Source organism: Genypterus blacodes, unplaced genomic scaffold (assembly GCF_046128005.1).
Source record: "Genypterus blacodes isolate CSIRO-AG114 ecotype Tasmania unplaced genomic scaffold, CSIRO-AGI_Gbla_v1 ptg000015l_1, whole genome shotgun sequence".
Lineage (NCBI taxonomy): Eukaryota > Metazoa > Chordata > Actinopteri > Ophidiiformes > Ophidiidae > Genypterus > Genypterus blacodes.
The window spans coordinates 999,504-1,017,500 of NW_027466829.1; the positions used below are offsets into that span (position 1 = coordinate 999,504).

Below are 17,997 nucleotides of genomic sequence, written 5' to 3' on the forward strand. Positions count from 1 at the left end.
CTTTGTAATCAAAGTAACTATATTATTAGCAGCAAGTCCGTACTCTGCAAGTTTGACATCATAACAATCCTTTTTATTCTTTGTTTCCTTGTCTTTCTGCAGGCACCATGGAACTCAAAGCCTCAGTCCCAGTGGTAGCTCTCCTCCTCCGCTGACCTCACCTCCTTCTCCTCATTTCCTCTCCCCCCCCTCGCCTCGCCTCTGTCCCTCTCGCTCTACATCCCTTTCTTCGCCGCCTCTACACCTGCGAGCGCTCGGCAGCCCCTCATCGTCGCATCATGGCAGGGGAGAAAGGACCGAGCAAACGAAGCACCATGGACATCAAGCGCCTGGCCAGCCTCATCCAGAGAGGAACGGGCCGCTTGCTGGTCATCGACAGCAGAACGTTCTCCGAGTACAACGCCTCCCACGTGCAAGGTGCGGTCAACGTTTGCTGCTCCAAGCTGGTGAAGAGGCGACTGCAGCAGGACAAGGTGTCAGTCATGGAACTGCTGCAACCAAATGGCAAAGTGAAGGTAAGTAAGAGGTTTGACTGAGCGAGACGTTTACTGTGTCTGGGTGTGAGGATGTGTCAGTGCTTTAGACACTTATCAGTTTAATATTGATCCTTATTAGAGCGTTTAAATCTGTATAGAAGAAACCTGTGTTGAAGTTTCAGCAGGCTCAAACATTTTTAGACTGCAGGCACTGAGGAGTCCTCTGTTCAAATGGAAATAGAATCATGGGATTACAGGAGGTCAAGGGTGAGGTGGAGAGGTTACTTCATACATTAGGGCGGGTGTGTACAGTATGACCTCCTTTGTATTAAGCAATACACTGTTGACGAGTAGGAGCATAGACTAGATGACTCCTCTTCAAGCTCCCATGTCAGCAGGAGTCTACATTGCTGAAGTGTCTTTCAGCAAGACTCCCTACAGCTCCTGTGGTTTCAGTTCTGTTCCCGAGCCTACGCACTGACCTCCTCGGTGAGGCTGACACACACACACAAAGGGCCAAATAAGAGGAAAGCAGCTCTGTTCAAAAGTGCTTATGTAAGACTGGAGAGACACGGGAGGAGGGAAGGGAGATTCATTCAAATGTACAGAAGAAGTGATTAATCATTTCTGCAGAAGAGAAAGAAACGCTTGATAGATTACAGTGAAAAACAGGGCAGCAGAAATGTTGCATTTAAAAAAAAAAAGTTCTCACAACTTTCCTTACTCTCCTCGCTCCAATTCACGAATTATTTGCACGCTTCAAATGTTGTTAGAATAACCGTAAAATCAAGAAGTCTTCAGTTACTGATTTGGTGGATCTGGCTGCAGTAAGATCTCCCTGATATCTGTGGTGACACCGCTGCTGCCTTCCTTCCACACATGTGTGTAGTTGCGTATTTAAAGCGTGCAGCAGCTGATCCGTAACGCTTAAGCAACACTTCATTCAAATTGCAAAGTGCAGCTTGTACTCGTCTACCTCAGTGTGAGTAAAGAGCCTGCAGACCTGATGAATCGCTGCCATGCAAAATGTAACTTTTTTGTTTTACAGTAGATGTGGAACATTGCCAACAGTCTGATCTGTGTGTGTGTGAGTGGTTCTGTACTGGACGTCTTTGAGCTAACCCAAGCCTGCAGCAGATCAGTGCGAGCTATATTTGGCGGGCAGGGCGGCGGGCGGGCGAGCGGGCGGGCGGGCGGGCTGGCGGGTGAGCGGGCGTACCTTAGGTTTGTTGCTTATCAGCGGCTCTGAAATTAGATCCTCCCGTTTTCCATGACTTCTCCTCTGAATATGACGGCCCTTTTTTCCACAGCCTGTCCACCCATGGCATGCTGACTCCTGTATTTTTAGTCACTGTGTGAAACTGAAGGAACTCTGAGAGGGGAAACCTAAGCAGGGACAGGGAGGGGGGGCTGAAGTGTGCTGTGTGTGTTTACTGTAGTGCGCTCATGTACTTTGCGTGTGCATCTATCACCAAACACTTTTGCACGATCGGAACAAACAAACGCAAACAGCAAAGCTCTGCAATCGCCGATAAAGTTTATATTCCCAGCTGCGTTCAGATCCCGATGTTTATCCCAGTGTTATTGTAAAGCATAAAGAGCACTTAACATTTAACACTCGACATAATTGAACATTTCTGGCCCTGCTGTCCACAGCGGGAAGAGACCCGGGGACAAACTGTACCAGGTCACAGAAAGGGTTCTCTCAGTCTGACACGGGGATTCAATAGAAAACAATGAAGCAGAAGGAGACAGAAGTTTGTCTGACCTGTTATTAGTTTATTGGGTACTCAACCTCAGTCTGGTGATTCAATTGTGAGTGTGTGTGTGTGTGTGTGTGTGTGTGATCCCCGGTCAATACCAAAGCTACCAGACTGCTAAAACCCAGCCTGCGTAACAAAAAAGAAAGACTTTAGATCGGGGCTTTCCAGCGTTGCCTCGGCGCTCCTGTTGAATTAGTTAACATCGTAGGTGACGGACACTTTCCACACGGTCAGATGGTGAAATAAAGGAGAACTGTGGATTATTGTTACCATCTAATGCCAAATGACCCTCGGTTCAGCAAATTGCGTCGACGTAATTGCGCCGTCGGGCTGAGAGCGGCCCAGCGCCTGTTCGTTCTGACAGACTCTCTGTTATACCAATTAGTTTTAATTTAGATTTATTGGAGGGGCTTCTGGCAGTCAAAGCCACATACCTTTCTTCTCACCCCCAAATTTGCCGCTATTAACGGGGCAAAGATCTTGTGTAACACCTCCTGTATTAGTTCATTGGGCTCGTATTTGCCAGACTTGAGTTGCAACACACTTGGATAGGAAAGACGTGCTGCAAGTCTGAAGGCTGCACAGGAGGCGGCTTTGTACAATACACAACCTGTGAAATAGAGTTTTGTCCTACACAACCTGTGAAATAGAGTTTTGTCCTACACAACCTGTGAAATAGAGTTTTGTCCTACACAACCTGTGAAATAGAGTTTTGTCCTACACAACCTGTGAAATAGAGTTTTGTTCAAATAGCGCGTTTACGAATCCTCCGCCTATCTATAGAAGCATACAGACGCTGTTTGAGATATTTTTAGAAAGTAGTTTGACTTTGATTTTTATTGCTTTAATTGGTGCCTCGGAGAAGTGTGTGTGTGTGTGTGTGTGTGTGTGTGTGTGTGTGTGTGTGTGTGTGTGTGTGTGTGTGTGTGTGTGTGTGTGTGTGTGTGTGTGTGTGTGTGTGTGTGTGTGGCGAGCGGGCCTCACACCGTGGCACCATAGAGCTTCCTCACACTCGCCACCTCCCGATTTCCGTCACTTTCATTCTGCCGCGACAGCTCTCGTCTGTCCGCCACCACCGGGCCATTACTTCATCATTCCCTTCTTTTTTTCTCTCTTTCTCTCCCTATTCCCTGTGGCCCCACGGCTAGTTTGTTATTATCCTGTCCTCACCCCTCCACCCCCCTCCCCCCCACCCCACACACACACACACACACACACACACCCCCAGTAAAGAGGATAATGCTCGCGATTAATACTAGGCTGGATAAAGCTGGAACTAGCCGGGTGAGAGAGGAGGGCCCAGCAGCCCCAGACTCTTTTGTTATTGGCTAACCATGACATCATCCCTTTTGTGTGGCCACTGGCAGGCTGCGAGTTAGGCACGTGCAGACTGGCTGTGTGGCGTTAAAGCCGTCTCCCAGCCACACACACGCACACGCACGCGCACACACACACACCCACACGCACCCTCTCTACCCCCCACAGGGCCCTGAGCATCACCAGGAGCCGCCTCAGTCAAGCCAAGACAGCAAAGGACACCATTGTGGCTCTTTGTTGGGGAAGTGAATGCAGGAAGCGGGAGAGCGGCACTGAGAGTATTCATGGGCTGCTGCCTTCGCCTGCTCCCTGCCTGCCTCACATCCCATTGAGCATTAATAGCCTGCATCTCCCAAGGCCCTGCACTCACCCTCCTTCATATACGCTGCTATCACTTCAGTTAACTGGGATGAATGAACGCACGCATCAGGACGGCGGCAATCAAATCAAAATGGTGCCCTCTTTCATTTCCTCGTTCACATCCCATCCCTTCATAAAGCCGCTATACTTGACAGCTTCGGCTTTCTGGTAAAGTAGGTCAGAGCCGGATACAGTAGGCTAGATGCTGGAGGATATGTGCCGGGAGTGGAACGGCACAGGCTTTGGCGGGAACGGGGCCGGCGAGGAGCTTTCTGAGCGGCTGCAGGGTAGGCGGATGTCTTCTTGGCTTAGGAACGCAGCTAATCCTCGCTGCTATGCTGAGAGTTGGAGGCAGGCAGGCCTGGCAGATGGACCAGGAGTTTTCAGTAGCAGCAGCCAGGCGAATAGGGAGACCCTCGGAATGGAACGTCTGTGACTGATCGAACTGTTTTCCTCACAACAAAAAAAGTTTATCCGGGCTTAGATGGAATGTTTTGGTAATTAAAAGGAATGAGGCTCATAAAGATCATAAATAAAGAGAGTTGTTGACAGCTAATGGTTTTATTGTTTGAACCGTTGCTTACATTAAAATCTAATGCTGGTAATTAGACTGTCGTGTACATGATTACAGAGAGGAGCCGGATGATTGTTCTCGGGTAAAATGGCAACATTACAATAAAGAGAGGCAGGCAATGGGTCTGTGATCTCGTCTGTGATCTTAATTTGTAGGTTTGGCTGAGAGCCCTGCTACCGAGCTCCGGGGAGACAGCATGTGACCGACTAATCCATTTACGCAATGAAGGAGATCTTCCATCAATTCCACCAATGACACACCATATGTTGTGTATGTCCTCTTTGTGAGGCGTGTAGAATATAATGGCACTTTGCAGTAAATTGGGAAATGTGGGGAGAAAAGAAACGAAAGGAAAGGTGACTACGATTGTGTAAAAGAAAATAGTTTCCTTTCATGACAGCATTGTTCTGAGTGCAGATGTTTCCAGGAACTACAGTGCAACAACTCAAGGTCAAAACACACGAGTATGTCATCTGCGTTGACAGCAGCGGGACTATAAGGAAAGTTATTTGATGACTCACTGTGTGGATTTGGTGTCCAGATTACCCAGAAGGCAAAGCCCAAGGGATTTTTCTGTCAAATGTTACACTGACGCTCCTACCTGGTCACGTTCAGACAGCTGAAGGGGATGGCTCTGTGCCGGATGTGTCATGTGTGTTTGCCCTGATGAGGTCACCAGCATGAATCATTGTTTGTTTTAAAGATTGTACTGTTTGACATAGATGTGGAATTCCTGCTCTGCACAAGAGTTTACACTGACAAAAGTGGGTACAGTAGTTTAAAGAAATAGGGAATGAGTCAGAGTATTGTAGTCTGACTGAGTGAGTAGTGTGTCAACCAAGTATACCTGGCTCTTCAACTTTTGAGACTGGAGTTAAATGTGTGTGTGTGTTCTATACCTGAGTGTTCCAGTCTTATAGGAATGACTGTGTGTGAATTCATACAGTGAGCCTATGTGCGCCCAGTTGTGTGTGTGTATGCGTGTGCGTGTCAGGGCAAAGGTCCTGTGACATTCAGCGTTGCGAGGGTGTGACCAGATCAAGTAACCGCATCTCTGAAATGATCGGCGATGACTTCACACTGCACATGCACACATGCACACAGGCATCAGGGACTTCACCACCGTGCCTTTAATAAAGACATGTTACATCTTAACATCCTTGTCCAAAACACAAGCATACATGAGTGGTATTCTGTATTTTCAAGGACTTTCCGTAGATTCCTTTCATTCCCTAATCCCTAATCCTAAATCTAACATACAGAAAACTTTACCCTTAACCTAAAAGCACTCAATCCTAAATATCCACCCTTAACAATGAAGCCTTTACATGACTAAGAACACGGTTGGTATAGAAGTACAGGAGCTCTGCGACACACACACATCGAACCTACAAAAACATACATGAGCAGCTGCCGGTGTCAGTCAGTGACGTCATCTGGCCCCAGTGTGGGATCTGTGCAGAGGGGAGTAAGTGTACGGTATATCACACCCTGTTTGACGGACAACTGCCAAGAGAGTCCAGCACCCGTGGCAGCAGGGTCTCTGATCTGTATGTCATGTACTGTATGTTGTGAAGCGTGTTGTGTGTGTGCAGTGGAAGCCCAGCGAGTCCAACCAAAGTCCAAGATAAATCAGTAAAGCCAGATTTGATCTCACGCCTCCCCAGCTCATTGTGTGAGACTGGTACACATGTCAGGTCTTTGTTTTGATCGGGAGTCAATTAAGATCTCACCGTGTCCTTAATTGTAATCTTAACACTTCGCTTCACCTGCATGCATTATTCAACAACGTATCGGTAATTAAAACGACTTTAATCCATTTAATAAAAGGGGAAATGTAATGTGTTTTGTAATGAGTTAATTTATTCAGCTGAATTATTAACGTATGCACGCAGCGTAATGAACATTAAGATAAACATTAACTAATATGAGAGTGTGAGCACAGAACCTTTTGTCCCAGAAGGAAAGAGGAGGGCACAAGAGCTGGCGTGCACACAATGCCACCTTGTACCCTTGATAAAGATATATAGATCTGCAAATGTGTGCATTCATTACTCGTGCATCAATCGCCTGAAGAGAGCGTCGGCCTGCAGAACTTGTTCTCCCTGCTGGTGAGACGGTGGGAGGAAGAGGACAGAGCAGGGACAAGACTGCACTCCAGTAATGTGAGGCCATTTTAGTTTCTGCTGATGTTGTGTCACAGGCCAGTTCACATACAAAACACACACACACACACACTGTCCAGCTCAGCACTGACCTTGTCATTGCTGAGGTCAGGAGAAACTACACCTCATTTTCTTACACAACTGCTTACCATAGGTCACGCTCATGTTTCCACAGATCAACAGAGTATCCATCGTTGCCAAATCAGCCATCATCTGTGTCATTATGTGTGTGCGGTTGCGTGTGTGTGTGTGTGTGTGTGTGTGTGTGTGTTTAGACATTGGATTTCACCCCCCCCCCCTCTCCATTGTTCTAACACAGCATTAGTAAGAAACACTCATAAACAAACACACATTCTGTCTTTCTGTGTGAAGAGAAGAGTGAGGACAGGAGTCTTTAACACAGTGACCTCTCATTATTTACTGTTTGTCCCACTGTGATGCCTTCAGGCTCCACAGAGAGCAGCAGGATAGTCTATCAGTGCTACCTTCTGTCCTCTCTACTCTCTCCTCCTCCCTCTTATCTCTCCTTTTATCTCTCATAGAAAAAACCCCAGAAATTCCCCCGATCCTGTTCTTGTGCTTCCCTCCTTTACTTCCTTTAACGCCTTCTCTCTCTCTCTGTCCCTCCCGTCCTCTCATTTCCTGTCATCGCTGCACGACGGCTCCCTCTTCCTGCTCTGCCAGTGGCACTCTTTGTTTACCTGCAGTGTGCATGCGTCACAGGGACGGTGCCGGTACAGGCGTAGTAGTTGTGCTGTAGTGCTGCAGAGGGATTAGACTCCATAGTGCTGCTGCAGTCTTGAGTGCCAGCCCTGGCGCTCCCCTGGGTCATTGACCTCCAACACTGCAGCAAACTAACTATGCCTGTCACATACTAAGCAGCTCTGTCCTGTCAGCCCGGTCCAATGTAAAGTCATGTCAGTGTAATTTCATCCTCTTGAATGAAACGCTGTGAATTTTGTTCAGGCTGGGAAAACCTTTGCACTGTGCAGCCGATGGAAAAGATTAAATAGGGTTTACATTGTATGTGTGTGTGTATGTGTGTATGTATGTACAGTCAAAGGCTTGTAATCCCCAAGTGGTGATGTCAGGCTCCCAAATTAGATCTGATCCTATTAAGATTATTAGTCAAAGAGATCCTGGGCTTGAAGGGAAGAAGTGTGCATCGATGCATGGATGAGCGGGTGAAGTCAGAACTACACACACATGTGACTGTAACACACTGTGAAGGGATTAAAACCTCAGTTAAAGAAGACCCAGTATACTTTATTCCTCACTCTGTCACATACATTGACACTGAGCTCATTTTAGTCACAACACCGCAGTGCTGCCTTCCACTTAACATGCACACAGGCTTTATTACAAATACAGCCAGATGATGTCATAGAGCCTTGTTGAAATGTATCCATGTGTCTTTAAATCTGAAATTAAGGGACAGAGTTGTTTGCAGCCTTGTGTGATGCAGGGTTTCTGCAGGGTTTCATGTTTGAATTTTAATGTTGCTGTCTGATTCTGACAGGCAGAGTGAGGCGGGGGTTAGCCAGGCTGGAGTTTCACCCTAACCACATCTCACACACTGACCTTGTCCTCTTTAAATCACCTGCCTGACCGTCCCCTGCCCTGGCACCCTGCTGGAGTTGCTATATAAGCAGAAACATAATCAGGAACACACTGCACGCCATGTGGACCTCCAACACACAGATGCATGCTCACACACACACACACGTGTATGACACACAGTGAGGGGCGTTGGGACGATCATCACCAGAGTGCCTTTCAGCACACAGGGAGCACATGAGGGGCAGTGCTGAGGGTGTGACTGCTGTTTTGCCCACAAGCTAGATGCTATTCAAAAATCGATGATGGCGCACTGTATTTCAATGTAAACAAAGGAATAAATTGGATTCTTGTTCCCTTCCACCTCCTCCCCCTTTCTCCCACCTCAGTTTCCTTGGATCCCCCCCCCCCCCTTCTTTATATTTCTTCCGTCGTTCTCCATCTCATCTCTCCCTCCGCTTCATCCTCCTCTCCCTCTCTCCGCCTCATCACTCCACTTCCCCCGCCCCGTCCTGCCGCTCGGCCTCCCTCCTCCCTCTCTCCTCTCCTGTCCAGTGGTTGTTCAGTGATGCAGTGATTCATAGCTGCAGTAGGCACTGCCTGGTGGTCACGTGACCAAAGCCTGCCTGACAACATGGGGAACAACACAGCCATGCTGGTGTGCAGGCGCACGCTCGTGCACCGAATCTCTCCTGCAATACACACACACACACACACACACACACACACACACACACACACACACACACACAGACACAGACACAGACACACACACACTCTCTCCCAGTGACACCTGCTCATCTCCTCTCATCTTTCTCACTAACACATTTACACAGCATCACACTGATGCACTGATGAAGGCCCACACCCTTTGCTGTGTTGCCATCTTCTATGATTTTACCAATATAATATCAGAGTGAACCCCTCTCAGCAGTATGCAGTAAATAATGAATACAGCTCTCGTGCATTATTCATTCATATATGCTTTATCTGTATATCATACTTCCCTATAGTGTTTCCTGCAATGCCAGGGTCTTGTTTATTGTCCCAACTAATGGTGTTGTGTTTTTCCTTGTAACATATTTGGGCCATAATTCAGTCTGAGCGCTCATGCAGCAGATTCATGTCTGAGCTTTATACATGCCAGTCTTTCTGCCGTCTTGTTTGTAGATGCTTGATATTCTGTCAGCAGCTGTACTGAAAACTCACCCCTCTCTCTCTCCCTCCCTCTCTCTCTCTCTTCTTCTCATTTATGCAGGTGGAGCTGGGCAGGAAACAGGAAGTGGTGGTTTACGACCAGAGCTCCAAAGAAGCAGCTCATCTGCCCAAAGATGGCTTTGTGCACATTCTCATGGGAAAGCTGGAGTGCACCTTCTACAAAGTCTCTCTGCTCACCGGTGCGTCCACCTCTGGTGTATATATGATTCATGTACGAGTGTGTGTGATGTGTGACGATGATCCAGAATTCATTTTGAGTTACGTGGCCCAGTCTGCATCGCCTCCCCTTTGTTGTACAGAAAGCGAGTGCACCACATTCATCCCTCTGCCTCTGAGTAGAGTGTAGCTCTGTGTCATGTCGTAGTTTGGCCAGCAGATGTCACTGATGAGCATCTTTCTCTGTCACATTGTACAAGCCGATCCTCATTCCTGGATTTGCAGTAATCAGACTGCGGTGTCAGGTTTAGTGGTATATATGGAAATATGAAAGACAGGAGGAAGTGTAAAGGCTGGCTGGCTGGATTTAAAGCCTCTCTGATGACTCTTTGATGTTTAAGCCTCCTCCCATCGCTGGAATGAAGCTTAATAAAGCTTAAGATTAAATTCCAATCCTCTGGCCTCATTTACCGCTCTTATTATCATGTCATAGTGGCCACTAAGCACGCTAAGTCTTATAATTGAGCCCCAGCATGACTGCTAATTGCCCCATTGTGCTAATAACGCCTTAATGGTGACTGCAGCTTTTTATGGGACGGTCCAGGCTAACAGAAACACACGACACACACACCAGCAGAGGCTTTAGAAATGCATCCCAAATGTGTCAGCTCAGAAAGTGCAGTGTAATCTGCCTCCTTTGGGATTGTTAATAAGACGACAGAGGCATACTTGCTCTATTAAATCTCATTTCATTCGCTCTGCTCGGAGATTAGAGCGTTTCCATGAGTCATTCAGAGATGCTAAGGATCGCCTCAAAGCGCCCCGGCTACACAATTAGTCACAGTCACAGAGATGTACTGAGCACATGTTTATGCAGGACACACACACACACACACACACATTCATAAACAAGATCATACACACACACTCTATTTGCCTCTGTAAGCCGGGATCTTTCTGTTTCAGATTTCTTTAAATCTCCTGATATTAATGACTCTGATTCATAAAAGCTCCTTGTCAGCGATTCCTGTTTTTCCCCTCTCTATCAGTCTCCTCACCTCAGACTGGCTGAGTTTCTTTGAGGGGAAAAAAAAGAGAAGTCACACTAGTTCCATTTCTGTCCTTTTCTGCTGTTTCCACGACAACAGTGGCAGAGAATATTCCCCAGAAGGAGCCAGCCAATGGCGTTGTTGTTGTTTGGGTGGTTGTATTAGCGGTGTCAGTGGAGCTAGCAGTCGTCGTCTGTGCATACTTGATGTTTGTAGGTATTTTTTTCAGTGTTTGGGTGTGCGTGTGCATGTGTGTGTGTATGTGTGTGTGCACAGCTGGAGGGTGTGTTGCGTGCTCTTGTCTGCATGCTTACATGCATGCATGCACACATTAGTGCCTGCAGGGTTTAGTCAAGGAGAGACAAAGTGAGAAGTAGTCTCTGTCGTGTCTTTATATCATGCAGGTTTGATTTAGACATGATCTTAGATATGTTTGGGGGGTTGATTGATAAGTTCTGAGCCTCATATATTTGTCATGAAGAAATGATATCCGTCTACTAAGAATGAATATCCACAAAAATGATTACAGTGAGGTTAGTGCACTTTCACTTTCAGGCCCCCCTTCTCTTCTCTCCTCCCTTTATCCTCTGCCACTTCCCTTTGCTTCCCTCCATTCCATGCTTCCCGCCCCTTTACTGAACCTGAAGATTTATGAGGCTAATAATTCTCGCAATGACTTCATATCTGACCAACAACTCATTTTCAGCCGTGCATATGTAGACCACACACACACACACACACACACATATACACACACATGCTTCTGCAAAATTGCTGCAAATGAATTAAGGGCGAGTGTGGGTGGTAACGGAGGGAGGCTCAGATAGATAGAAAGAAAAGAATCCATAAATTGGATGGACAGGGTGAATAAAAGAATAATTGCCTGGCTTGGCAAAGGATTTCTGCCTTAACTGCTCTGTGAGTGAAAGCTTCTAAAAATGAAGATTAGGGCACAAAAATGAAGAAATGTGGATTAAATTATTTGAGATTTTACAGCTAAGATTTTAGCATTTTGCTTGAATGATCCGCTATATTATCCATTCATTATGAGAAGTTATTGATCTAAACCCAATCACTGACTCCTCTAAGGTTTCTCTCCATTCGCAAAACAATCAATAACTCCTCATTGAAAAAGCCCAGCACTTCCTACACATGCATGATGTCATGGAGGAAGCCGTGTCCCTACAGGGCTATTGTTTTTGTGAATGAGGCAACTAATCCGGCTCGCAAACATCTTTCACCCTGTGTTTAGTTTGACGTATGTATGCACACAGGATGTGGCGGGGGTGGCAGTTTGAAAAATCTGCATGTACGCTTGAATAGGTGTGTATGTTTGCGTTATTACTTCATCGGCTGTGTGAGAGCGAGTGTTTGTGAGGAACGCGTCCCTCTGAGGACGGCCGTATTTTTACCACAGCTATGATCTCACTGAATTGGAGCTCAGGCTGATGTGTCTTGCCTTTTTGAGAGATTTGTGTGTATGTATGTCTGTGTGTGTGTGTGTGTGTGTGTGTGTGTGTGTGTGTGCTGAAGAAGAGGAGGAGAACATCAGTTGTTGGAGCCAGCTGTGTCCCCAACGGGACTGAATTTTGCTTGTTTCCCACCAATCTGCAGTTCCCAGCCCGACCAAGGACAACACTGCCTGCTAAGTGTGTATCTAGGTGGTCGGCCGATGCCAACCCGCATAGCTGCGTCATGCGTCACTGTAGCCCCGCCAGAGTAAAACGTTCTGATGCTGGCTTCTGAACAGCAATCTGGAGAAAGGATATACAACCAACTGATAAATAGAAACACAACAGGGAGGAAGAAGATAAATGATGATGAAAAAGGGGACGATGTTTCAGGAAAGAAAAGAATTTGAAAGAAAGAAATGAGGAGAATGGCGAGACAGGGATGTAGATCTGCAGGTGCGTGCTTCATCTGTGTGCGTGTGTGTGTGTGTGTCTTTGCATGCAGTTTACAGATGTGGGTGACTGCTTCTAATCTTTCCTTGCACCATCTGCCAGTGTTTTTCCCAGGATTAATAAGGCGTCACAACCACTGGGTCAGAGAGAGAGAGAGAGAGAGAGACAGAGAGAGGGAGAGAGAGAGAGAGAGGGAGAGGGAGAGGGAAATGTGATGGATGAAGGCACGTGTCGGGTGTTTGTTCATTCACGGGGGCTTACAGTCGTGTGTGTCATCTGATCTGACCACAACAGTCCAGTTGACCCCTTCAGTTACCTGCATGTTTTAGTGATGTGAGTACTTGTCCCATTAGGTTAGGTCCTAAATACTGTATATAGAACCCAGATGGATAGATAGATGAATGCAAAACACACACACAAACTACACAGTGGACATACAAACACAGATCAGGAATACATACAGTAGATCCAGAAGAATGAAGCTCAAATGGGAAGCAAACAAAAAACTAAAACCTCCTCTCTTCTTTCATTTCTATCCCTCCTCTCCACATCTGTCTCATGCCTTCCCTGTGTTTTCCTCATAAGCAGGCAGGTGTTGAAGCCGCGGGCCGGTGGTACATTAGTATTTGCCTGTGGGGTTTAGCTGTGACCTTTACCTGCAGCAGCGTAGCAGCTAAACAGGCTGGGTAAGGTTGGGTTTGCACAGGTTAGAGTCCCACGCTGTCAACCTGCCAGCTCGGTGCAAAAGCACACAGGAGCAGACGCGGCGATGAAACACTGATGCCAGGGCATTAAGAGATGAAAGACGCCTCTCTCTCATTTTCATTCCCTCTCATTCTGCCGCACACACACAACAACACACACACACACACACACACACACACACACATACACATACACATACACACACACACACACAGACACTGCTGTATATCCCAGGGCTTTGATGAGATCAGGTTAGGGTGTGACTGCACAGACAGAGGTACAAAGGTCAACTCGGCTATATGTCATTCTTCTGGGCTGTTATACAAGCGGGCGGCGGCTCCTGTGTGTGTGTGTGTGTGTGTGTGTGTGTCTCCATTCTTGCGTGTGTGTGTGTGCGTGTGTGCACATCAGAGAGACGCTGAAGAGGTGAGGTAATCATGGAAGGCCAGATCTCACAATGCCGCCGTTCACAGACATTCCAATGAGCTACATAAGGAGGCCTGTTTGTGTCAGTGTGTGTGTGTGTTTGTGTGTTTTTGTGCGAGTATGAATATGTGCATATGAATTAGTGTGTGTGTATGTGTGTACGTGTGTTTACGTGCATCTGAGGAGGAAAAGGGAGTAGACAAAACAAAAAGAGTGGAGCTATTGAGGAGATGAGGTCATACACCTCATTTGTGTGCATGCTTGAATGTGTGTGTGTGTGTGTGTGTGTGTGTGTGTGTGTGTGTGTGTGTGTGTGTGTGTGTGTGTGTGTGTGTGTGTGTGTGTGTGTGAATGCATTTGCCTACTTAATGTGCATTCATGTGTGTGCATGCTAGTGTGCCTGTGTGGCCGTCGACGTCATTCAGTAAGACAAGCTGACTATGACTATGTTCTGCTCAGTACAGAAGGTCTTTCTTTATGGGTTCTCCTCCAAATCTCCTCATCCAGACCTCACACAAACACACATCCACACACATAAAAACAAACAGGCAGAGTTGTTAATGTCATCAGGCCCCCCCGTGAATCACTGATTTAATGTGATTAGCCCCAGTAAATGTCATATTTGGTCATACTTTCACACATCAGCCCAGAGTTTACTGCCTGCATGAGTTCATCCTGAATCATCGCAGCGTCAACAGCGCCATCTCCAGTCCCATTAGATCCCTGGCGCTCAGATTGAGTCGCTGTGACGGATCCGGCAGGGAGGTTTTCTTCATTTGCCTCAGCGATCTTGTCTGCTGTCTGTTTGTCAGACACGCTGCAGCTCTGTGCACTTCAGCAGAGACACTTCACGCCTCGGGGGAGAGAGAGATCGAAGCTTGAATTACAGCGATCTGAACAAACTCCACGTCTCCATTTACCCTACAAAGCATTTAATGCCCGACTTCAGGTTGAACTGCAGTAAAATATATAACGTTTATCAGCTTTATGGCCCCAAAAGTTTAACGTCTCTTCCTCGAGGCGTAATTTGATATGGATAGCCTCATGTGAAGGATGAGGTCATGTGTTATGATTGGTCCACTCTGTGCCTCCAGCTGTGTTTTAATTGGCTGCAGCACAGGTCACAAGTCACAGAGGCTGCATGTACATTACAGTGGCATGCCTGAGGTTCGTGCTCCCCCCTTCCTCATCCTTCTTCATCCTTGTCTTTCTATCAGAGCTCCCCTCTTTCTATTTTAAACCCCTGACCTCCCTCAGTCTCCTCACACACCTCTCCCCCGCCCGCCCCCCCACCGCGTCCCCTCTATATTTGACCCCTCTCCATTACGCCACAGGGAGCTCCGGCAGATCAATGATTTCATTGAGAAGGAGCCAGTGGTGCCATTAGGAGGTGAGCTCACCTTCCCCAGGGAGATCTGGCACATTATTCTCAATGACCTCGCCTTCCTCCCATCGCTCTCTCCATCACTCCTTCCAATCCGGTCCCTTTACCTTACCTCGCTTCTTCCTCTCTCTCCCCCATCTCCTCCTCCTCTTCCCTCTCTCCTCTCCTCTCATCTGTTTCACGGTGCTGAGAACAGAGCTCTATTTTTAGGCCCAGACTCCTGCGGTCATCACATCTGGCGCCAGTGGCCTTGGTGCTCTCACCCTTGCCCGTAGATACACAAACACACATATAACGCACACACACACACACACACACACACACACACACACACACACACACTCGCACGCACACACACACACACACACACACACACTCTCACACACACACACACTAGCACACACACGCTGGCCCCACCCCAGGCAGCACCAAGGGAGCAGAAAGGTCAAATAAAATGGCCTACAAAAATATCAATGACATCACCTCTTTCCTCTCAAAGTGTTAGACTTTGAGAAGCCTTGGCTGTGCAGTGTGACACAATCTTACTATTTTCTGCACTCACTCACTCACGCTGCAGGTATGTAATGAGGTGCTTTAAAGCTCACACCTTGATGAGGTATTGCTCAAATGCTCAATGCACACACACACTCACACACATATTACACAGGAGTGTGCTGATACGACTACACAATTGCATTTTCTGCAGCAGTTTGGTTTCTGCCAGTGTTCTCACCCTCCTCCTCCTCCCCCATCCGTCTCATTGGACTCACATGATGAGCTTGATGTCATTTTCCCCTTCTTTCCCTCAAAAACCGGAGAACAAAAACAGGCCAGCATGTGTGTGTGTGTGTGTGTGTGTTTATGTGTCTGTGTGTTTATGTGAGCGGCTGCCAAATGTTTCCACCATTACGTGATCTTGCTGCTCTGCTTGCCTCCTGCTCCTCTTCTTCTCTCCTTCTCCTCTAATACATCATCCAGGGTCCCATGCTGGCTTGAAGGGGCCACACACAGCATGAGGAAGAGTTTGATATTAGTAAGTGATAATTATTCTTAGGGGATCGTGGACAAAGTTTCTAATGTAAGAGCTATGATAGATAGTTGAGATTGAAGATAATATCCAGCGTGTTGTTGTATGCACAGAACATTACTGTCCGAAAAATAATTAAATCTGAAGACGTGATGACAAACCACAGTGCTTTGATTCTCTCTTCCTCCGCTCTTTGTACCGCTGTGCCCTAAATACTTCAACCATACTTGTTGGAGCTTTCTTTGTGTATACACTCCATTCATTGTGCATTCCATCTGGCTCCCGGTGTGTTTGAGATCTATCTACAGGCATTTTGAACATCTCAGCCCAGCCCCGCGATGCATTCAGGGAGCATGGAATAAAAATAGTTTGTTTAAACTGTTACCTAGGCAGTGTCAACACATCAGGTCAACAGGAGCTGAGGCAGAGCAGCGGGCTGAGGCTGGAGCGGCAGGCGAACCCAGGCGGGTTTCTCCGGTCTGCAACTCCGTCAGCGCCTCATAACTTGAACCCCTTCTGTGACTCCGGGCCAAGTGTTTGGTAGATTGGAAGCTGCAACGGTTTACTGCTGCAACAATTACTCGGATGACTCCGACACACATGTGGAGTGGAAATTTCCAAAGGCAGGAGGAGGCTAAAGGAGTAGCTAGACAATTAGGCTGGTTTATCCTACTCTGGCCTGCATCCACTAGATTCCATTCATGCTCGGCCTGCCCACTGCCGCTCCTGTCATGGCGTCATTCCATGGAACAATGGTGGATTCCTGTTTATCACTGTGCCGTCTTTGATACATTTTTATCTCTGGAATGCCACAGCGCCGCTTCCTTGTTTACCTATTGGGTCCCTATGTTGCTTTCCAGTTGTTGAATCAGATCTGGAATGATCCTCAGACATGTGGACGGGTTGAATTTGTTGGCAGGCCTTTGAAGTGTATTTCTGCATGACCAGTTCTATTTTCATATCCGCTTTGCTAATTATTTTCCAATAAAAGACGGGGATTTTCTTTTCCAAAATGGCTGGCAGAGGAACAGGGGGGGGGGGGAGCGGCGAGGGAACCAGTCTGAGATCCCAGGGGTTTCACACTTTTCCTGGTATGTACACAGACTTGTAACAGAGGTCTTCTCACTGTAAATACATGCTGACCACACACAAACTATGGGCTGAACCTCCAGGCTGCCCCGGTTTCCTGATAAAGACGGGAGATTTTCCATCGCCGCGGTAACAGGCTATATTTGGACGTTCCGCTGAAGCTCAAGGCGCAAGGTTTGACATCGTTTGCTTGACTTCCCGATAGCCCCCTTTTTCCACACACACACACACACACACACACACACACACACACACACACACACACACACACACACACACACACACACACACACACACACACGCTCCGAGTCATGTATGCATAGATACACACAAAGATTAGAACAGCTTTGGATCCTGCAGGAATCGGTGTGTGTGTGTGTGTGTGTGTGTGTGTGTGTGTGTGTGTGTGTGTGTGTGTGTGTGTGTGTGTGTGTGTGTGTGTGTGTGTGTGTGTGTGTGTGTGTGTGTGTGTGTGTGTGTGTGTGTGTGTGTGTGTGTGTGTGTGTGTGTGTGTGTGTGTGTGTGTAACCATTTCCTGTTTCATTTGAAGTGACATCATAGCCCCCCAGAGGCCGAGGGAGATGCCCAGGGAGCTCACAAATGCCTTCCATTAGTGTGTGTTTTTATGATCAGCAGTGAAAAATTTTAGGAAAGCATCATGACGGCAGGAACCCAGAGCAGTTTAGCACTCAGCGCGCACACACATATACACACACACACACACACACACACAAACACAAACAGCTTGCCCAGTTCCTCTGGCAGCATCACGTCATTGTCTCTCTCTATTGTTCTCCCGTAGCCTAGTCCAGTGATGTCACTACCGC

At 47.3% G+C, this 17,997-nt stretch overlaps 1 protein-coding gene across 4 annotated transcripts in view; it reads left to right on the plus strand.

Annotated features, from left to right (window-relative positions):
• The window catches only part of dusp8a (dual specificity phosphatase 8a), a 42,319-nt gene that overhangs the window by 6,966 nt on the left and 17,356 nt on the right, over window positions 1-17,997 (plus strand). For all 4 annotated transcript variants that reach the window (XM_076139118.1, XM_076139137.1, XM_076139127.1 and 1 more), the window contains exons 2-3: window positions 103-515; window positions 9,471-9,609. In XM_076139118.1, coding sequence (XP_075995233.1) covers window positions 279-515; window positions 9,471-9,609 — 376 coding nt within the window. In that variant the 5' untranslated portion in view covers window positions 103-278. The remainder of the gene's footprint in view (window positions 1-102; window positions 516-9,470; window positions 9,610-17,997) is intronic.